Here is a 23,667-nt window from a genome sequence, read left to right as displayed (position 1 = left end):
ATTGCAATGTTAAAATATATTTTCTACATATTTAAACATAGTTGCAACCTGGAGTTTAAATAGATAGAAGGAAGATGCATAGACCATTTCTGTCAACGTCTAAAGTTGAATCAGTCCAAACTTTTCTTGTTTATGGTTGGTTAGAATCACCTGACTTATTCATTAGAAGCCATAATAATGGGAAAAAGAATATATCAGAGGTGTATTTATTTTCAAAATCATAAGTTTACATGGAGAATGATTACTGTTTCTTTAAGCAATGTGGGTTAATAGGAGTCACACCTGCAACACTTTACTTTCTTGTTTGACACAAGACTATTCAAGAGAAATCAGAAAAGACATCAGGAAGAGAATCATGGAGTTGCACCAGTTTGGTCCTTGGGAACAATTTTTCTTGAAGGTGAAGCATTCATCTGTTCATAGACATGATGGGAATGTCCAACCATTCAACCAGAGGAAGAATCCATTACTCCAAAAGAACTGACAGAAAGCCAGACTGCAGTTTGCAAATGTCCACAGAGACAAAAAGCTTCATTTTTGGAGACATGTCCTCTGATCTGATAGGACTGAAAGTGCAACAGTTTGACCATATTGACCGATGTTACATTTGGAGAAAACATGGGGGTGGTTGTTGCCTGGAACCATCCTAACTGAAGTATCGTGGTGGCAGCATCATTTGTGGGGCTGTTTAGCTACAAGAGGAACTGGTGCACTTCATAAAATAGATTCATAAATAGGCATCTTGAGAAAAGAACATTATATGGAAACATTGAAGTAACATCTGTAGACATCAGCTATGAAGTCAAAGCCAGGGTACCAATGGGTCTTCCAGATGGAGAATGACCTTAAGCCGGAGTGGCCCAAGGACAACAAAATTGATGTTTTGGTGAGGTCATCACAAAGCCAGAGCAAGATTACCCATAAACCTGACCCAGTTTCCCCCATTTCTGAATGGGATTTCAGAAGTCCTGAATGGGATTTCAAAAATCCTGAGATCCCATTCAGGATTAATTCCTGAGTGGAATTAATCCAATTAATCGAATTAATCTAATTCGATTAATTGAGGGATTAATCCTCGAAGATTAATCGAATTAAACCCTCAAGGATTAATCCTCGAGGTAGGAGCTTAATCCTAACTCGAGGATTAAGCTTGAGGAAAGAACCCCTGTAAAGCAGTTAAAGGCAATGTCAGCAAATACTGCACTGTACATTTTATACAGTTAATCTTGAAAATATTCACAACACTTCACTGTCCTCATTTTGTGATGTTGCAACCTTTGTTATATTGGTTTGTGAACCTGCTCTGATGAAGTTTGATAAGTGAAAAAGACTCAAAGACAAACATTATCTTGGAGGAATCTGAATTTATTAACTCTAATCCTAAAGTAAAGAGCATTGTTTCGGATTTAAGAGTGCAAGATGAAAATACATAGGATGAGACATCGGTCTTTCAGCTCATCTGATCCATTGAAGCTTTGAGGTTGAGAAGGATTAACACATCACATGGTGCCAAACAGAAAACTCCCAATTCATTCAGAGCAGACTCTGGTGAAGGACCTTCAAAGTCTGTTGTCTCTTGCTTGGAGTGTTTGAGGAGATCCTTTAGGAGAATGGCAGAGCCAACCTTTAGACACAAAATAATGCACGCTTCCTTCACACTGCAAAGACAAAAAGGAAGACTGAAAAAAAAGAACAGATACATCTGGTTCCACAAAAACATTTATCAACAAACAAAGAAATCGATCTTCTGTACATTCTCAAAGGTCTGAAAATCAGTGGCTACTCTGCGAGGAGACAGGACCGAATGACAGACTCCTACCAGATCATGTCTGCAGTTAAAATCAGTCACGCCACTGCTGTTAACTTAGCTGCTATATTTAGTAACTTTTCATACAAACAAAAAAAAAAAAGATCGGCAGGTCAGTTTTTAAAGAGAAAACGGCAATTGGTGAACCACTAGTATTTTTAGTAGGGTTGTATGATTCCAAGAAACTGAAACATTGACATCAGTTGTGATCAGCCCTCTTTCTTTAGCAATAATAACTGACTAAACAGGCTCTGACAATTATAATATAGTCCCTCGTAATATTGGATCAGTAGCCCTTTGCAACCGTGACATTAAACACACTGGTATTGTGTTGATGCCAATTGAATGTATTGTGTAGCTCCAGTTTTTAACTGTCATCATATCAGGAGGATCTCATGTTGGCCTTCTGCCCTTTCTAGTCTCTGGATTCTGGTGGAATGTTGTGCTGCAGTAAAGCCGAGCCGCTGTCAAACACTTACTGCTTAAAGAAGTTCTCAGGTCTTCTGCAGTAATGGCCAAACAGAGGGAACAAGTTTCTGGTCATATCGAACTGAAGCTGAGCTGCTCCACCATCACTGAAGTGATTAGACAAAATAACCTGGCAGGCAGAAACAATTCATGAAATTATTGGCAGCACTAATAAGCACTTAAAGATGTTAACAGCTTCCCAACGATGACAAACCGCTTTGATGTCTTTTAGTCTGGTTTTCATGATTACCACAGTACTGAGATTGTCCTTGTCAAAGTGGTCAATAACACACATAAACACAGACTGTGGAAGAACCACTGTGCTGATTTTGTTGGGCCTATCTTATCTTACATTACTGAAGTGAATGGAGAGCTTGGTCTGACTCTCTGGTAGTCAACTGGTTCTGTTCTTACAGAAAAAACAGGTATTTATTTGTGTCAATAGGTAACTTCTGATTGAAGTCATGTGGGGGTACCTAAAGGTTCAATCCTAGGACCCCACGCATTCAATATCTACATGCTCTCACTAGTTCAGGTTATAACAAGATATAAGATTAATCATCATATCTATGCAGATGGTACAGGTGACTGTGAAGCCATCCAGTTCTAAACATCTGTTCTAAACAACTGCTTAGAACAGATGTTCAACATAAATGTGTTGATGTGCCAAAACTTTCTCCTGCTGAAATAAACAAAACTAAAGTTATTATCTTTGGACCATGTAGAGATAACACACAACTTTAGTTATTACAGCTGGAAACCAGAGATCAGGCTGAAATCTGGTAGTAGTGATGGACTCAGACTTGAGCCTTCAGAACTACAAAAAGACAGTTACAAAGTCAGCCTGCTATTACCTGAGAATCATTAAAGGAGTAATGTCTCAAAAAGAGCTAAAAAAAAACAAAACTCAGCCATGTGTTTATCTTTAGTCGCATTGATTACTGCAGTCTTATAGGCTTATCTGGGAAAAAAAAAAAATCAACCCTCCAGCTGCACCTGATCCAGAACACTGCTGATGAAGTTCTGAATAAAACCAAAAAGATAGAAAGATGACCAAAAAGATCACCCTGTTCTACAGTCCTTCACTGAGAGAATAGACTTTAAAATATTGTTAGTTTATAAAGATCTGCTGTTGTTGAATCAACCTTCCAGACCTCCTAGGTCTTCTGGTTTTGCTCTGTGTCCAGAACCAGAACCAAACATGGAGGAGGAGCATTCAGATTATATGCACCACAAATTCCAGATGTGGAATTTGTGGTGCATAGAAGCATAGAAACAGTTTTCTGGAATAGACTTCCAGAAAACTGCAAAAGCGGAGAAACACTGAATTCCTTTAAATCAAGGCTAAAACTAACCTGTTTAGAGTTGCTTGTAATTTAATATTTTCTTGTTTACCACGTGGTGTATTTATGACTTTGCAGTTTTATAATGTGAAGCACTTTGAACTGCCTTGCTGCTGAATGGACTATAATAAAAAACTTGACTGATATGATGTTTCTGTGTGCCCAGAAAATATATAATATTGGCCATCTAATAAGTGGCTTAAAATATTTGCACTGACAGTTCAATAAAATTTATTAAGAATTTGAAATGTTTTGGGAAAGAAAACCGCTTTTCAAGGCCAATGGACATAATTCTGATAAAACTGGACTACCACTGTTGGCTTCAAACATTTTCTGTTAAGTAAAGAAGCAATTATCCTCTTGGCTCAGACAAGATGTCCCAGCCCAGCAGATAGCACAGAGTTCTGATCCAGACATACAGCCTGCAGAGAGACGGATGGAACAGGATGTATAGTTGACCCAGAAACCAAGCCTCTCGTCTACTGAGAGCAGACAAGACAACAGCCCTCTGTTCCACCTTGTGTCACTGCTCATCTTTTGAAAACTAATAAAGCTCAAGGTCTGGTGGGTTATGGCTCTGTCGGCTTTACAAATCTACGCATTGACATCTTGGACTGTTGCCGTTTGCAAAAGTTTGTAACTTTCTCATAAGACAATCTGCACAAAGAGGACTTTTACTTTACACTGTAATTTGTCGTCTCTGTGATCAAACACTTTCTATTGTTTTGTTTTTAATGTAATCTTTGCTGAAACAAATCTTTGGACATTTCTGAACAGTTCCAATCCATGGAGACCAATCCATAAAGAGACAAAACGTAGTACAGTTTTTATTATTTCATTATTACATGTTTAGATTTTTAAACCTAAACATGAGGTCTTCTGTGTGCATTATGCCACCAGTACAGTCCAATGAAAACAGTTCACCCTGCTGTCCCCCAGGAAATGTCCAAAACAGTGAAATGAAGCAGCTTAGTGCATCAGTGTGAAGCACTGTGGGTAGTAAAGTCTTTCACCATATTAGACCAGATAAGCTGTAAGTATCAGAACAGAACCATCACATCTCTCACCTCTTGGTAGATGAAGTTGTCCAGTTTCTCTGCCAAACCCTGCCAGGCGAGTTGGAACAGAGAAACACTCAGAACCTGTTGAAGGTTTAACAGTCTGTCCCTCAAGCAAAGCATCATGGGACACGCTGAACTGGACAGGGACATGGCAGACTGGTCTTGAGGAGGTGGAATGGACAACCATCTACAACAAGAGAAAAAGCACAAAATCCATCTATTCTTATGAACCTTTATTTTCAAAAAGGTCAGGTTAAATATTGAAAAAAAGGTCCATTTACCAGTACAAAAACTACCAAATTTGTGACTGTGTGTGGTACATTAACAGACTCACCTTTCCTGACAGTATGGCTGGGCTTTTTCAGCCGTGTCTCTCATTAGAAAGTGCAGCAGTCTTGCCAACATATCTCCCTTCAGTCGATCCAGCAGTGACAGCAGACCATCAAACAGAGACCCCTCCAGGGAGGCCAGACGCCCGACTTCTGTCATCTCCAGGCTGCCCAGAACCTCTTGCTGTCCCAGAGAAACTGCAGCCTGCTGCAGCTGGAGGAAAAACTGAAGCACACACACAGGAAGCAGTCACACACTCTGCAACCTTCAGTTCCTGTCATTCCTCTGCAGCTCTGGCTTCATGCTTAGCAAATGCTTTACTTGTAAAACTCAGGATGATTTTACTGCACTTGTTATGCTCAAAAGCTCAGCATTAAGAAGTGAACACAACCTTCTGCTAGAACTGCAGTCACATAAACCCATACACACCACATTGTCCCCCCAGTCTCTCAGAATGGTTGAAATGTAGTTGACCGTATTGAGGATGGCACAGTACCGGAGCCCCAGTGGGCAGCGGGACTCTTCTTTCATCACCTGGGAACAAAAGAAAAGGACGTTTATTGTGGTGGGATGTTCAGTGGTCCTCATGTTGGACATTGTGGTTGTTCCTGATGTCACAGAGCGGAGTGTCTGATTCCTGATCCATGCTCTTGAAGGCCAGTGAAGTTTTCTTGCTGAATCATAATTTTACGTTTTTCAAAACGATTATGAAACAAGTTTTTTATGACAGCTGACATCCAGAGTCATTCTTACCTGAGTTAGTCGTATGCGGAAGTCATCAACCAATTCCTTCTGCAGCCCAAAAAACTTGAGCTGTGCTGCAGGACTAGGCAAGGCCCGATAACGTTCTGTAAGTTTGCAACCAAACACAGTTAGCTGACAAAAACTGTTGGAGGAATCTATACTATAGTTAAATATGTAGTGCTCTTTTCAAATGAGCTTATTGTGGGAGTTAGCTTTGGCAAAACTTTATCCATTTTATTTATTCCCAGATTTCACCAACATGTCTCCTGCCACACCAGAGGAGACAAGACCCTGGACCATGTCTACTCCAATCTGGCTGGAGGTTACAAGGCGACACCCCTCCCCCACATTTGACAGTCAGATCATCTCTCCCTGTTCCTCACACCTCGGTACTCACTACTCATCCAACGTGTGAAACCCACTGTGAGGACAGTAAAGGTGTGGCCAGAGGGCTCAGACGGTGTGCTCCAGGACCAGTTCAGAAATACAGATTGGAATACTTTCCACCACACAGACTTGGATCAGTATGCCTCATCTGTACTGGACCACATCTCCACCACCATAGACTGTGTCACCATTCACAAACGCATCACCAATAGAAATTTCAATAGAAATTTCGTTGAATCCTGTTCAATGACAATAAATGCTATTCTATTCTATTCTATGTACCCCAACCAGAAGCCCTGGATGAACCGAGATGTTCATCTCCTGCTGAAGGACCATAACATCGCCTTCAGGTCAGGGGATGCACAGACCTACAGCGCAGCCAGGGCTGAGCTGAAGAGGGGAATCAAGAAGGCCAAACACCACTACAAAAGGAAGGTGGAGGATCACTTTTCCAACTCCAACCCCCGACGCATGTGGCAGGATTCTCACAGATTACAAGAATACCACCTCCACCGCCTCCGCTGATGTCTCCTTCCTCAACGAGCTTAACAACTTTTATGCTCGTTTTGAGAGAGGGACCACTACAACTGCAATTAAGACAGCTACTTCCCCAGATCAACAGCCACTGACTTTCCTCTCCACTGATGTAGGAGCGGCTCTGAGCAGGATTAAATCCAACAAGGCTGCGGGTCCTGATGACATACCTGGCCGTGTCCTCAGAGCGTGCTCTGGGGAGCTGGCAGGAGTGCTGACGGACATTTTCAACCTGTCCCTGGCCCGCGCCGTGGTACAGACCTGCTTCAAGTCTACCTCCATCGTCCCAATTCCCAAGAAATTCAACCCGAGCAAACTCAATGACTATCGTCCGGTAGCCCTCACTCCCATCATCACCAAGTGCATGGAACGGCTGGTCCTAGCACACCTCAGATCCTGTCTCCCCCCACACTGGATCCCCACCAATTTGCATACAGGCAGAATAGGAGCACAGAGGATGCAGTCTCCATAGCACTGCATTCTGTCCTTGCCATCCTGTAGATGCCATCAATGACATCTACAGGAAGCGGTGTCTGGACAACAAGAACACTTATGCCAGAATGCTGTTCTTGGACTTTAGTTCAGCAGTTAACACTGTCATTCCATCACAACTCATTGCCAAACTCACAGGCCTCGGCATCAGTTCACTCATGTGCAACTGGTTGCTCGACTTCCTGACCAGTCGACCCCAACACGTCCGGCTGGACAATCACTTCTCATCCACCATCATCATAAACACCGGAGTGCCACAAGGCTGTGTGATGAGTCCCTTCCTCTACTCTCTCTTCACCCACGATTGCAGACCAAGTTTGCAGATGACATCACGGTGATCGGCCTAGTCAGAGACAACGATGAGGCCGCCTACAGGGAGGAGGTGGACCGTCTGGCTGAGTGGTGCGACAAGAACTACCTGCAGCTGAACACCGAGAAGACCAAGGAGCTCATCGTGGACTTCAGGAGGAACGCTGACCTGCACCCACCCAGCCACATCAATGGAATAGTGGTGGAGCGTGTGAACAGCTTTAAGTTACTGGGAGTCCACATCTCAGAGGACCTGACCTAGACAACCAACTGCCCCAAACTCGTCAAGAAGGCGCACCAGCGCCTCTTCTTCATGAGGACCTTGAGGAAGAACCACCTGTCCTAAGAGATCCTCACCAACTTTTACCGCTGCACCATTGAGAACATTCTCACCAACTCCATCACAGTTTGGTACGGGAACTGCTCTGTCTCCGACTGGAAGGCTCTGCAGAGGGTGGTGAAAACTGCCCAGCACATCGCCCGGGCACCGCTCCCTGCCATCAATGACATCTACAGGAAGCGGTGTCTGAAAAGGGCCTGGAAAATTACCAAGGATTTCACTCACCCTCTTCTCTCTCCTGCCCTCTGGGAGGCGTTACAGAAGCTGTTCCAGAACCACCAGGTTCTGGAACCTGGTGGTTCCAGCTGTGGTTCTATAAGGACTGTACCCCCCCCTATCCCCGGACTGTTTCCCTCACATAATCTTTATAATCTTTATATAATCTGTAATAATACAGGTTATAATATTTATCCTGCATTATAAGACAACTAATATATATACACAATCCATTTTTCATATTCCTGTATATTCTGTACAATCCTGGTAATTTGTATAATATGTACATAGCTCTCATATTTATGTTTATATTGTACAAAACATTTATAGCACGTCATTATTCTCTGTTTATATCTTGTACAACTGTTTATAAATATTTATATCCAATATAGCACTTCTGGATAGATGCAAACTACATTTCGTTGCTTGTACATGCGACAGTGCAATGACAATAAAGTTGAATTCTATTCTAATTCTATTCTATTCTATCTCTGGATCAGGAGCGGTTTAAAGACACTGTATTATATATTTTCCAGGCCTACAGTCCCATTTTATAACATAATCAAGTAACTGTGTTACCTTTGGTTGTTATGATTTAGCACCTTGAAAATTGGACCCCTGTCTCCTTCTTTTTTGAAAGAAGTAGCTCCTATAATGTGCTCAGCTGATGTACAGTTCCACCAGTTTTGAAATTTCTCAAATATGCATGTATGAATCAAGACAACACTCCAAGTATGTCTCTGATGAGGGAATAACATAACATGATGTATAAAAAAAGGTCAATTTTATAATACTGTCCCTTTATCGCAGAATGGGACAGTTTTTACTCATTTGCTTCAAAATCCTCTTACTCTTGTTGCTTTTCTTATAACCATCAAAATGAGCAAAAATCCTTTGTGCAGATTATAAGTTTTTCTGGATGAGTCTATGTCGGATAAATGATCAGCTTGAGGAGGTTTTGAGTTTACGCACACTTGGTCATACCAACACGTCTCTCAGCTTCTTCTTTATGTGTGAAAACATGATGAAGACATACCTGTGATGACTTGCAGGAGGGTCATAAATGTCTCTGCACACTCTGGTGCCTTCAACTCATCCATGTCACTGATGTCTTTGTACTGAGATGACCAGGCTCCCTCAGCTGACAACATAGCATCCATCTTCTCCACAGCCACTGTGAGCAAACGGAGAGAAAAGCACAGGAAGTGATGCAGGCAACGTTGACGACGCTCCATGTTGCCTGCATCTCTAAACCACAAAAAGGACAAAGAGATTAAAATAACTGAATCATGGGCAAAAATGATCAACTAGTACATCACTGTTTGATTTAGAATTTTCCAGCAGATGTCAGAGTTGTTTCCTTCATAGACAGGATGCAACATGAGCAGTGAGTGATGAGATACAGCTTTTAACCCAATAAAAGAGGAAGAAACTGATGGACGGCAGTCTGGTAAGAACTCACTCTTCTTCTCTACTGCAAGCCACTTCTGAAGGAAGGCGTTGTCAAGCAGGATGTGGAGCAGAGCGGGCAGCATCGCTGGGTAGGAATGATGGGTTCTCAGGTCCTTCTCAAACTGTAGCACTTCCTCCACTAGGTGGCAGAAAAGCCCATCATCATACAGCATTCGAGATGCATCACTGGTTACCTTCTCCTGGACTAAACACACCAGGCCTTGACACAGCGCCACCTGCAGGCAGACAGCGCAAACAGATTGCTTCTCTCGTCACCCATCAGGAGAATTTGATCCTTTTTTTCTGAATTCAGAGGATTTGTAGATGAAACTTATACAACCTAATACATTATAATTTTAAACAAAACAAGAACTTGAACATTTTAACTTTTTATAGATTAATAACAAAAATATTATGTATTGAAGTTAAAATAAATCTATTTGAACATTTTTGAAACGACTTGTTGAGATCAAAGATCTACTTCCCAAGAGTATAGTTTTACAGTTTTAGCTGTAAAACATCTAACAATCAAGCAGTCCAACCATTTAAAGCATAAAATTTACATTCAGCAATAATGCAATTATTTATTCTTACCGGTCTGACAGAGGAATAAATAATTACATTTATAACGAGTACCTGCTCCATTCTAGGTTTTCAGAAAAGATTTCCACATGCGTAAGTAAGCACAGCTCGCTAAGCTAGAAATGATCTAAGTGCTTGATTTGGATCCATTTTATTTCTCTCTTTTCTAATCAACATACCTTGGCACTGATGGTTTGTCCAGACCGGTCAAAGACTGGCTGAATCTTTTCCTCCATGAAGGTGGAGCTGATTTCCATCCATTTCAGAACCTGAGTGAGGTACCACTCTGGCTGGAACACACACAGATATAAACTCTTCTATAGCAGGGAACCAGTCTAGTTAGTGTAGAGCTGAACTCAAACAGTACATTTCTCCAAACACAGTGCTTCATTAAAGAAAGTACAAAACCAAACAGGAACCTGTTTAAAGGAGGAGTCCTGAAAGGCATATTAAAATTAAAACTTATTTTATTATATTCAGTCTGCTGTATTTTAATTTCCTCAACAGTAAAAAGATTCTTTAATTATGAATATGTAAGTGAAGCTCAGCTGCAGTATCAAAAAAGGCAATTAAACCCCAGTGATAAACATGAACTTTCAAAGCACAGAAACACTTTTTTAGGTCGAGATGGAAAGAAAATAACTGACAGCAAGATTATAACCAATCCACAAAGAGATTGTCTCATAGTTAGCTTACATTCACAAAGCAACAGCAAAAAATATGGAAGCAAGTTGGATAGAACTTCTTCTAAACATATAGGTCATTTAGGAGGAAGACTTCAAGTTCATTTTACTTTTCATTCTGAGAGTAAATGTCACATGAAGAAACCAGGAAGAGAAGTTAGGGTTATGTGCGTTGGGTGTTCACTGCAGGACAAACCTTGTGTATGGAATTGGTTTGGCGATTTCCATAAAAGTGGTATCTGAACCTCTTGGTGAGTGGCTGCAACATGATCTGAATGGGAAGACAGAGGGGTGGTGCTGCAGGGGACAGGGTGAATGAAGAGCCAGGAGGCGGTCCTTGAGTGGAGGCTGAAGCCCTCTGAGATATGAGGTCATCGCTTTGAGGGGCGGTTACAGAAACCAACAACCTTTAGCAAAAACACTGATTGCAGGCTTCATTATTTAAGCTTAGCTTCAGAAACAATAGCTGAATTACTTATTGTAGCATTTAATAATTTAAGTCTGTTAAAGTGGAATCTCAATAAATTAGAATGTTCATTTATTCATTCAAAACAATCCAAGAGATTTTTCACTCACACAGCCTTAATTTTGTTGATTATTACTACCAGCTAAATTAAACTCAAAACTCATTTAAAAAATTCTTTTGAAATTACATTTTTACTTAAGAGCAATAAAAATTTTAGAATTACAAAAAATGTTTTGTTGTAGTCACATCTATGCACTGACAGATGTTCAACATGTTATTTAGTCCTCTACATGGACAGTCAGCCATAAACTCCCACTGCCCAAGAAACTGACCGTTTACAGAGAAGTGGACCTGAATGTATGGAAAGTTGAGTGAAAGAAAAAAGTTAGGCAGAAAAATGTGCTCAAGTAAGTTGGACAGCAGCTGCTTTAAGAGGATTGCTATGCCATGAAAAGGTGGATGGCGCCCCAGGGAGTCTCAAAAACGGAAGTTCTCAGACTCGGCTATAACTGCTTTTGATGCAGCCAATTTGACTTATGATTCATATTCCATGTGAGAGACCATAACTGAAAACACTTTGCTGCCTACTAGAGGCTGGAGTTACTCTGAGTTATACCTAATTTTCCTAACAAGCCAGCGTATTTACGTTACCTGTGTGCAATGTTGAGATGAACAGCCTCTATTCAGTTCAGGCTCTGCTTCACGGTTAAACTCAAACTCAAAATCAAAATTCAATAAATCAGAGTTCTGATGAGGTCAGGCTAAAAGACAACAACCTTTAAGCAGGTATTAAACAAGCTTTTCCCACATTTCTACATTCAGTGGTTTTTGATGTAATATTCTAATTGTACTGAGCAACTCTGTACATGTGAAAGGATACGAAGTCTGCAGAGCCAGCAGCTGCAACAGCAGTCCCTCCAGCTGGCTGCTCAGCTCCTGGTAGTTAGCAGGAGGAGTCACTGACTGGTTAGGTGTGATGATGGGCCACTGCAGCTGAGCCAACACTTTCTCAAAATCACTGTGACAGAAATAAAAAGGAGGATCAGACTTCTGAAGAATCTGACCTCCTGAGTATTGTGGCTTTGAGGCAGACCTGGTCAGTCGATCCTTGATGATGTTATGCCAAAAACAAAGAGTTTTCCGGAGAAAGTCACGAAGATGGGAACATTGGGATTGGTTTAGACCGCAGTCCAGGGCTGCCATGCTCTCTACTCCCTTTATGGCATCCCACACACTGTTGATCATGAGGGATTGCTGGACTGCAGCACTGTGGACACAGCAGCACACACACACACACACACGCACGCACGCACACCTTACATGTGATGCATAAAACTGTTACCTAAACCCACATGCACAGTACCATCATAATCTAATTGTTGACCCCCAAGACTTCTGGACTGCAGCACTGTGGACACAGCAGCACACACACACACACACACACGCACACCTTACATGTGATGCATAAAACTGTTACCTAAACCCACATGCACAGCACCATCATAATCTAATTGTTGACCCCCAAGACTTCTGGGAAAATATTCTGTGGACCGACAGACGAGGAAAAAAAAAACTTTTTAGATCTGGTATAAAGGAGGGTGACTCTCTGTTTTGTGTTTCTCTCCATGTATTTAATAACTGATCCAGGTTCTTAACCATCTCTCCTAGTTTACTGTACCTAAGCTCCTCTATGTGGTGAAGGCCCTTCAGGTATTTCATGGATCTCTCTATGAAGTCCACATGGTTACACTTCTGGCCCAGATCCTCCATCCACTGGTTGGCCCCCTGTAGATGCTAGAGAAGAGCAACAAGATCATCATAAATACAAACATCATAAAACACAATACACGACTAGGGTTTAAACGATTAATCATGATGAGTCAGTTAATTAAATAGTCATCAATTAATTTAGTAGTTGTTTCTATGAGCTCTACTGCAATGGACAAGCAACCTGTCTAGGATGACCCCACCTCTCGCCCATTGATAGCTGGAGATAGGCACCAGCACCCTTCATGACTCCAACGCGATAAATGTGTGAGAAAATGGATAGATGGATAATTTAGTAATTGATTAATCGTTAACTGGAATGTACAGACTAAAACAAAAAACTACACCTTCAGAGTTGTAACTAACCCTGAACTGTAAACAATATTTAAATATTATGCATTTAAAATAAAAACTTCTGTCTGTAAATATGTTCAACTTCACCTGGTTCAAATAGTTAAAATGACTATTTTATCATTGGGTTGTTTATTTGCGTGTTTATTTTTTTTCTTATAATGTATAGAAAAAGCTTAAGTAGTTAAATGACAAATCTGTAGAATGAGGCAACTGTTTTATCCAACTAATTGATTAACCGTTAAAAAACTGATTGCTAAAATAATCATTAGTGAAAGAACAAAAAGAAAATTCATGGAACCAACTGGACAGACAGACTGTGGAAAGAGTTCCAGGTGAAAATGCGGCATTAATCAGTGGGAACGGTTCACATGATGATTTCAGGTTTAAAACTGACCTTTGGACACTTTGACCTAAAACTATGTCTAACGCCGTTTCGATGAGCTCTACCTGCTGCACCCTGCTGGAGATGCGCTGCTCTCTCTGCAGCAGCTCGTCCAGAGAACATCTGACCTCCACTGCAGCAGAAAGAGCTGCTGCAACTTTAGGAGGAACAGAACTGCAAACATTCACAACCTGAATTAAAAAATGAGACATTTGTATTGGATTTTATATTGTCATAAACTTGTGTTTACTTTTGAGTTTACTCAGAGTTGAGCCAACCTACCTGCTCCTCTAAAGATCCGGTCTCCTCTCGGATCTTTGCCAGCAGTTCACAAACATTCCTGGAGGATTTCAGGATGTCGCTCTGCTCCTTCTCCAGAAACTCCAGTCCGTAGTCCTCCTGCTCCCCCATATCACCAGGAACTCCTTCATTCCTCTGAAAAATCTTTTCTTTTAACTGGTCGCTACTTTTTCTCGTTGGGGAGTCCTGTTGCTCCTCGGTGACTGCAGCCATTTTCCCTTTAATCTACTGAGATGACGTTGTCTTTCCGTCGAGTACAAATCGAACGTTAAAGTTATTGCCCCCTGCCGCTTCGGGGTGGTATGAAAGCAGAATGAAGACCAGTGTTGTTTGTTTTTGTTGACTTGTATAATTAATTGAAGCACACTTGAATGACATCCAAAGATGATGAGAAAATCTGTTCGGCAAGGATGAATTTCCAGACCAACGTGAAAAGCAATAAGAAAGTACATGTTTGGAAAACATAAGCAGAGATGAAAGCACATTGGCAATGTCAACGTTATCAGACTCAACCATAGAAAGTAACAAAAACCCCATAATACACCGAGAGGGAAATAGATTGATGTTCAAGGCAGAGTACTTTGGAGACCCAATTTTTAAGTATCAAAAATCATCCAAGCCCACAATAAAATATCAACATAGTCTGTTTATTAGAGTTAATCTACCTACTGGCACAGATTGCATCTGCTGGAGAAAAATGTTTCCTTCTGATTTGAATGATCCAAAATGCCAACCTTCAGCTTCTAGAATACACTATGGATGATTTAAAGGATTTTTTTTGAGTACAAACTACCAACAAACATAAGTCCAAATGCATGGAAGATTTACCCGATGATTATCTACTTGATGACTATCTGTCTGGCACTGTCCACCTATCAGTGACATATAGAAATATAAAGCAAACATAAGAGCATCAACATTTTAATAAATAATCAGGTAGGCAGACTTCCCAGCTCTTCCAGGAACGTTGCTCAATATGGCAGGAGCACTGACTTTCCAAGTACTGGAAGTCAAATTCTAGAAATTAACAGCGACATTTCAGTCATACTTATGTGCAGAGAACATTTCAGCAACAATGCAGTTCAAAGTGCTTTACATTACAAAATACATAATACAGTAACCAATTATGAAATAAGCAATAAACATTACATTTGAATCTTTTCAATACATACACACATACATACATATGTACATGTATGTATGCATGTAGGCATATGTGTGTGTGTGCATGTGGGCGTGTGTGTGTCTGTGTGTGTTTATAAGACAACTTTGGAAGTTCAGTTTCTTAATAGCAAAAAAATTCACAATCTCCAATAATTTATTCTTCTTTACCTCAAAGTTCTGAACATTTATAAACTTTTAATATAGTAATTGAGACTCCATTTATTTCAGGAAAGACTTTATCCAAAAGATAAATCTCCATTGTTCCAGAAAAACTTGCTTTCTGTAAATATGGATTGAACGGTTGGATCTAGTGACTGTAGTGTCCTGTGGGCATTCGTGAATAAAACTTTGACCCCTTAATTCTGCAGGTCAGTCTAAAAATGACTACATGAGAAGATCTGCCTGACAACACAGCTTTCCATGGAAGCCTAAGTGTGGTTTGTCTGCACATGTAGCTTGGTCACATGAGGAATCAGCATTCAATTATCAGTGAAACATCCATGATAATGTACTGCTTTCAATCTGAAAAACAAATCAATGCTTTTATGAGATGAAGCTTTTTAGACTGAGTCACATAATCATCTTTAATGAAATAAAGACATCCTTTTAGTACAACAAACCTTCAGCAACAGAGTGTAAAAGGATTGAGACATTATGAAGCACATGCTGAGTCTGTAGGCTATGCAGAAAGAATGGAATAATGAAGTAAAGCTTTATTTTGGAAAGAAAGAAAAAAGGATTCTAAAAAGAGCTTATAGAGAGAACTGCTGGGCTGGTGGGTTTACTGATTTGAATTGTGGACAAAGTACTGTTGTAGTTTGGATTAGTCAAGATCTCAAAACAATTTCCTGAATACTTGTCTCAGAGTTGCAAGCTCCCTTCCTTCTTCCTCCAAATGTACCAACATGACTGACCTATTTATACTCTGGGGTAGATGCAAGCATTTCACTCCAAAACATGTTCCTGTCTGAGACACAGAACACCAAACCAGAAAGAGTGCCCTGTTGGGACCTGGAAGGAGACTGAAGTGATGTGGTTGGTGGAGGCAAAGGCAAAAACTTATGGTGTGCTCATTGTGTGCATCTTCAGTAAGAGGCTTTTTCAGATTCAGTGTATTACAGACCACTGCAGATTTTTCCTGCCAACAGCCATCAACCATCTCTTTGAGGAATCTAAATCAATGAGTTACAACCTTTAATTTCCCTTTTTTGATTAATAAAGTATTTTTGATTTTGAATTTGAACTCAATTCACACCTTAGGCCTAAATATAAACCCAAATCCCAAATCAGCATTTCTCCTTGTGGGGTCCAGGCTTCAGTCCCCACAAAGTAATATGTGTCAGGAAAATGGTCCCCACAAAGTATTAAATATATGGTACACACACACATACATACATATATAAAACCATCAGGTTTATAAATATGTACATGATCTGAGAGCGTACGTACAGATACCGGTCAGAGTACAGTTCTGTTATCATTTTTACACCAAGAGAATCACAGACAGTCTGGATTTCTTGCAGCTGCAGAAAACAAGTCCAGAACAACTACCTCTGGGCTCAGATAGGGTCATTAGGTCAAAGTTCATAAGCATTAAAATAAAAACTTAAGTCATAGGATATAAACCTGTATGCATAAAACATACTCTCCCATAGTATGTGAGTTTGAGGGACAGACATTAAAGGACATGAAGGATGAAGAAAGAAAGCATGATTACAATGCTTTCAACCCTCAGAAATAATAAGATCACAAAAGATACTGTTCAAGAAAGACTCATTGTTCTTAGGGTTGGGCTCACAGTGATCTGATTGATCACTCACATGCCCCCATTCCCCTCCCCACATCCTTTCTTAACATTCCCCTCCTTATTTTTGCTTACCAGCCAAATTATCAGTGAGGATTTATATAAAGCCCCTGCTGTCTTGAAACTGAAGCATTCATTTCTGCACCAGAGACGGAAACTCTTTTGCACCTATAGGATGTCTGCACACATCAGACCAGGCAGGTATCATGCATGAAAAAGACTTCTGTCTGTCTCTTCACATCCTGTCTAATTTATCAGTCCGTCACTGCATAAGGTTTTGTCCCCTTTTTTTCTGCTTTCTGTAGAATCCATTTTATTGTTATTTTTTTTTAAAAAAGGAGGCAAATTTAGGTTTTAATATGGAAGATATTGAGAAAATATGTAAATTCATTCATTTACTCACTGTCCATATTCTCAGAAGATCACTGTGGTGTTGTGAATTTTCTTAATATTCCAGTCTTTATTGTTTTTCCTCATTTTTCTCTTTCTTTGGCGTTTCTTAGTCTCCCCTGTGTTGGTGGTGCTAATCTACCTGGCACTCTGCAGCAGGCTGAGCAGCATGAGAACAGCATCCAGCTGCACCAACGGCCAGTCTGGATGCCACTTCCTCACCCTGGCCAACCTGTTTGACCGGGTCATCCAGCACTCAGCCAGGATGCATGGCATTTCAAATGACCTCCACTCTGAATTTGTAAGTCTTTTTCTTATTTCCTGAGGATTTGTAATGATTCATATCAGAGTGTCTTTGACATACTTGAATTCTGTAATTCTGAGTGTATTAGTTATGTCTAGAATTTATTTATACTCAATCTATCTATTAAATGTAACAGTCCTGTAATGTTGGCTATGTCAATGATTGGTTGGGGTTTTACAGTTTGGCCTGCTGGTAAACTTTACTTTGCCAATAATTTAAAAAGAAGGTTTAAATGCAGTTATGATGTGATTTTAGGACATACAGTACATTACTCTGCTTTAAGGGGGAACTAAACATGTTATCATTGCCTAAAAAGGTTTTGTTAGAGGAGGATCAAATAAATACACAGTATTTTCTCCCTCATAATTCTTTTAATTTTTTTGTTTTTTAGTCGTGTTTAAAAGTTTAAGATTTGTAAAGGAATTTTAAAAACTTGAGTAAATCCCAAAACCTCTTTTTTATTTAGGTTCTGATTTTATGTAGTTGAAAAAATTAGCTGTCCAAACCAACCTGGTCCTACATGAAAAAGAAGTGACCTCATTGCTCAATTTATTATTATTAACTACATTTAAAGTAAACTAACTTCAGTTTTCCTTGTCACACCCAGTCCTGATTATAATAGCTGGACCTGTGAATCAAAAACTGACTGAAACAGAGCCTGTTTTACAACATTAAGTAGTCTAAGAGATCTGGAAAAATAACCTTTAAGCAAGTAAATCAAACACATCTCAGCTGTTCTTTTAGCTATGTGCACATTTAAATATAAAAAATAGCTCAAGTGACCAAAGAGAACAAGACAGAATACAACAATTGCTAATCTGTGTGGTAATTTGTGGCAATTTGTGGTAATTACCACACAGTTTTTATAACTGCCATGCAGCCGTGCTTACCAGATCTCATAGCTGTTAGAAAATGGTCCCAGTGGGCTAACCATCAGCTGATATGAGAAATTTGCTGATATGGCAGACACAGCAACAGGCATCACCAAGGAAACTCCACTTAGGAACATAGACCTTTTCTCTTTTCTTTTTTTTTAAACTTAGACATTGTTGTCACAAGAGAATTTGATGCAGTTCTAACCATACTGGGCTCATAACTGTAATGCTCTTATGGGTGCTGCAACAAAGTGGATGTTGTCTGTAACAAAAAAATCTAATGAAGTCACTTTTTATGCATCAATAAAAAAACATGCCTTTCAACACAGAGAGAGACATTCACCCACACCTGAGAATTAAATCCAGTGTCAAGGGTCTGTTTCCATATTTGCATATTTGAGAATGACATCATCAAGTTATACTTCAAATAGTATTCAGATGTGTATTTGTCACAATGACTAGCATATGATGCTACTTTTCAAACCTGCAGTGAAACTAGCAATACTGATATATTAAATTTTGATAGTAATAATTGATCATCTTGACTGAAGTCAAGTCAAAGTTTATTTATACAGCACATTTACATCAGCCTCAGCTGACCAAACTGTTTTGCAACTAGATAAATAAGATGCAAGTAGATAAATAACAAGATAAAAAATAAAATTAAGTTTAGTAAAAATAATAAGACAAATATAAAATTGGCAAAGAAACTAAAAGCTAATGGTATGAATAAAAAACAAACAGTACTTAAATTTTATCTGCAGCAATTTTCTTCCATCCTTTTTATTTTAATCCAGTCATGAGGGCAATTAGAACCAAACATCACTAATGATGTCAGTTCAAAAGGTTTAGAAAAGCATTAAGAGAAGCAGAATACATCTTTGTGTAATATGTCGCTCTCATACAGAACCATAGACTGCTATATGCAAAATGCTGTTTTTAACCCGTCTTCAATTGTTCTTCTTGCTATTATTCAGTGATGCACATGTACATATACACACACAAATAGAAAGCATCACTAATATTAATCACTTGCGTACTGTGTCCACAGATGGCATTTAGAAGAAGCTTGACCTTTGACATTCTCATTCATGTCTACTCCATCAGGAACTCTATTTCCTTCCCAGTAAAAACCAGATTGGCCGGGTCAGTCGCAACTGCCACACGTCTACCATCCTAACTCCAAATGGCAAAGAGAATGCTCAGAGAATAGCGGTGAGTTAACCTTTCTGGAACTTATTTCCTCTTCCTGACATCAGCTGTCTACATAGTGAAACGTCATGTGACCTTTTGGGTTCCTCTTCAGTTATTACCTTTTATAACACACAACTGTGCTACTTCCTCCTTTGATTTTCAATGCAGCGGTTTAAGCAGTTACTGCATACAACTGTGATGATGAACAAGCCCTCCTGACTTTTGTATTTTACCATGTTCCCACATGTTCTACTGCTCTGCAGAGAGAGGAACTAACCGAGGTGATTCTGAAGCTCCTGGTTGCGTGGCGGGAACCTCTGTGGCATTTTCACCAGAACATGGCTCAGCACCATGAATTTAACAATTTCAGCTCAAACAAGTCTCTGGAAATGAGTGACATGGTGCATGAACTACGCAGGGGTGTGCAAAAAGTGGTTGAGAAGGTACATGCCTGCACACATGTCCTCATAATCTACATCAAAACCAAAATGAATGATTCTGAGCTGCCTTTACTATAGACTGAGGGAAGTAAGGAGATTCTTTATACTCATCAGATTAAGATTTATTTAACATCACTAAAATAGACCAGGAACTTTTTAAATTAATTTTCTCATTAATCATACTGCTGTCCCAATCAAAGGGGGAGAAAGAGGAGAAGGTTTAATGAGCAAAGAGTGAACATTTGAAATATTATTTACAATGAGTTAGGTCTCTTTGTTACTTTCTCCAGACTTTGTGGACATTTATGAATTCCAATACCAAACATTAATTTGAAGGGAAGGAAAATGGTTGATTTCAAAGTTTCAGAATAACCCAACCTCTCAGAGTTCAACTTCTGAGACAGAACAGAAATAATGAGTGCATGTTTTGTGAAATGAAATGGTTGGCTCACTGATGGAGGAAACAGTCTAGTCTCAGCTTACCTGACAGGTAAACCTGTTTCAAATGCTCTGGTTCTGATCAGGCAGTCAGAAGGAGATTTGAAAGTCATTTATTATGTTTGTTGATCTAAACCCAGTGACAATAAAATCAAGCAAAATGAAAAAAGAAGAAAAAAAAATATGGTAAATGTGGCACATCATGTTGCAAACAGAAACATTCACCCAAAAGCTAAACTTACCCGACCATGCAAAACATTTTGAAGGTTCTGTTTCTGTCTCTTAAAACTCAGTGGTAGGATGGTGAGAACCAATCAGAAGCTAACTCTGAGGAATGTGGCACCAAACAGTGCTGAACAGCCAACACACACAAAAAAGAAAATTTATTAAAAAAAATTTTTAACCACTTTTTAGACTCTGATAGACACCAAGAATGTAAGCAAACTATCCAAAACTGCTTACATACTAAAGATTTCCAGCAGGAAATCACTGTATTGATCACCATATATAATTTATATTTTATAATTTAACACTTCACTGAAGTTATTTTCTATCAATATAATTTCTTTAAGCTTTAGCACATTTAGTCATTCAGACAACATAGTAAAACTTTTCACACATAAATCACTGAAGCACCTATATTTCAAGACAAAGAAAACTATATCTACATGGAATATAAATAGTTTCAAAGGAACTTGGTGAAAATGGTTCTAGTGGGTAAAAGCTTGGATCTGTGGCTTTGTATTTCTAATGAGAGTTCTCACAGAGGGTACTGTGTGGTTTATGTTTTTGTTAATTTTTGGTACCTAAAGTCATTTAATTTAGAACAAAATGTCTCAGTGCATATAACTGTTACTGTTTGATAGTCCTGGAGGTTAACTCGTCTCATCCATCTGATCACCAGAGCACATCATTTACCTGTTTTTGTGCCAAACCATATTTTTTGAAGAAAGATGAGTTGAACGTAATATTTTTTTGAAGTTGTTCAGTATCCCAAATAGACTTTAGGAAGCTTTTATGATTGTTTATGTGGTGTACTATCAATATGAACATGTTGATATTGATTTGAAAGTTAAAGTAATAATGTATGTTCCTGTGCCTAAGATGCAGATGCTGGGAGTAATAAGCAGTTCTCTTGGTAACCTGGGTTCCCCAGAGGCTCTGATGGCATCCGACAGGGCAGAATGGCGACTCATGAATGACTATGATCTCCTCTATTGCTTTCGTCGTGATTCAAACAAGATTCAGAATTACCTGAAGATCCTGAAGTGTCGAATTGTTCCAGAGCATGGGTGCTAAAAGGAACACTATCGAAGACGTTGTGTTGGACTCTGTGAAATCAGCATTGAAATGGAAATACGCCACAAAGAAACAATGTATATCCTGACTTACTGTGCATTCCTTTTGCCAACTATCAGGCATGAAGTAGCTACACTTAAAATTTGTTCAATTCTGTCATGAAAGAAGACTTGCAGGTGGTTGGCTTCTGTGTACTTCAGAACTTCAGAAAAACTTTGGGCATAATGTAAGGATGCAGTGGCAGCACAATTGTTTACAAATGTCATGTAAAATGCACAATGTATTGAAGTATGGTTATATTATATAAAAACATTACTCGAAAAAATATATATTTCTGTCATTTCACCAGAGAAGAAATATGTGCAGTGTTTCCGCCTTCCACCAGAAACTGTTCATGTGGTCAGAAAAGAGCCAATGAACACAGTAATCAGTTTTCTTTATGTACAGTTTTTGGATAATGTGTCATCATATCTTTGAATGGCAAGTTCTAGTTTGAGCACAAAGTAATGGTGTTATGTGTAACGTGACCATAGTAAAAGTTCACTATCATGTGTCTCAGTTGGCCAGTGAGAACAGAAAAGTGTCTACTTGACATTGATCTTGGCATTTAGACAAACAATACACAAAAAATATATTTGTCAGTTAAAAAAATTTTCAGACATCAAAATTACATATATATTTTTTGTCTTCATGGAAATATCAAAAGGCAAGAATATTGTCAGAACTGTGTGCCATGAGAACTGTGAGAAGTTTCAGCAAATTAACTAACAAGCTGTTTCATTTGGCATTTTTAATCATTTTTATGGTTCAACAAGCTAAACGCAAACTTTGTCACTTAAAGGGATTTTTTGTGTGTTTCTCATTCCATTTGTATTTTTGACACATAACAAGTTTCAATCTTCTCTTAACTTTAACAAGAAATCAAGCCAAGAAATATACATATTACAATGGTGCTCTCCTCTCACCATTGAAAGATAGTAAGATCCTCCACGAGCCAAAGTCCATGATAAAGCTCTTCATGAATGAAGCCACCATGATGTATTCACTCTGAGCCCTTCTGGATGGCCTTAAATCAAGCTAATGAACTGCCTAGATCCATTAGCTTGCCTTATTGTCTCATAAATACATGCAATGACATCGATCCTAAAAACCTGTGGTGTATGTATAATGCTTGAGTAATCATATCTAAATTGGGGACATTAATCAAAGGGCATATTTCCTTAAATAATTCTGTCAGAAACTGGGACTAACATACACGTTGAACATTTAGATTAAGTAAATATTTTTGATAATTCGGGAAGTTCAGCTGAATCAGAAGTCCAAACAGATCAGATTTTACAGTTGCTATATAAATCTACCTCAATCACTTTATTTTCAAGAAAATAAATTTTAATTCTGCACTGTAGTGCTAAACGTTTCAAAATGTTTGACTCTTTTTGTGATTTCAAACCCACCATTTTAACATGGATGTGTAGATTTTTGGCCATTGACTGCAGCCTAATTTTGAAACTACTTATGAGAAAGTAGCCAATGTAAAAAAAAAACTGCAGAACATCCAGTGAGTATGAGAGGGAGAGGAAGATGCTGCGTTTATTGTTTGTTAAGGGCAACTAGACTAAGATAATATAAAGAATACTTAAGTGGAAGGACAAGGAATGTACAATGATCAAGTGGCACGTGGGCAGTAATGCACACCAAAACCAGAGGGAGGCGATAGTGCAAGTTAAACCGCTGGTAAACTC

General features: G+C 39.2%; 2 protein-coding genes across 5 annotated transcripts; one reads left to right on the top strand and one right to left on the bottom strand.

The window, feature by feature from the left end:
• Positions 1–1,344: 1,344 nt before the first annotated feature.
• rint1 (RAD50 interactor 1) lies at positions 1,345–14,257 on the bottom strand. Of its 4 annotated transcripts, none has more exons than XM_055055691.1 (15): positions 14,000–14,257; positions 13,783–13,908; positions 12,893–13,008; positions 12,308–12,481; positions 12,095–12,232; positions 10,945–11,125; positions 10,245–10,355; positions 9,494–9,719; positions 9,068–9,205; positions 5,763–5,857; positions 5,439–5,543; positions 5,014–5,234; positions 4,686–4,866; positions 2,287–2,405; positions 1,345–1,658 (listed from the first exon to the last, which is right to left on the bottom strand). In XM_055055691.1, the coding sequence occupies exons 1-15, from the start codon at positions 14,228–14,230 to the stop codon at positions 1,451–1,453; spliced, it is 2,370 nt and encodes a 789-aa protein (XP_054911666.1). In that variant the 5' UTR covers positions 14,231–14,257; the 3' UTR covers positions 1,345–1,450. The 4 variants fall into 4 exon arrangements, with proteins under 4 accessions (XP_054911666.1, XP_054911668.1, XP_054911667.1 ...); XM_055055693.1 differs by having other exon boundaries at positions 13,730–13,891; positions 14,000–14,114; XM_055055692.1 differs by having other exon boundaries at positions 13,730–13,908; positions 14,000–14,110.
• Positions 14,258–16,211: 1,954 nt separating this feature from the next.
• Positions 16,212–22,192, top strand: prl2 (prolactin 2). The gene is made up of 5 exons (XM_055055496.1): positions 16,212–16,269; positions 17,489–17,676; positions 19,662–19,769; positions 20,012–20,191; positions 21,731–22,192. The coding sequence occupies exons 1-5, from the start codon at positions 16,212–16,214 to the stop codon at positions 21,923–21,925; spliced, it is 729 nt and encodes a 242-aa protein (XP_054911471.1). The 3' UTR covers positions 21,926–22,192.
• Positions 22,193–23,667: the final 1,475 nt, after the last annotated feature.

Source organism: Poeciliopsis prolifica, unplaced genomic scaffold (assembly GCF_027474105.1).
Source record: "Poeciliopsis prolifica strain line A6 unplaced genomic scaffold, Auburn_PproV2 SCAFFOLD042, whole genome shotgun sequence".
NCBI lineage: Eukaryota > Metazoa > Chordata > Actinopteri > Cyprinodontiformes > Poeciliidae > Poeciliopsis > Poeciliopsis prolifica.
Note: the sequence above shows the minus strand (reverse complement) of the source record. Positions and strands in the feature narration are given on the sequence as shown.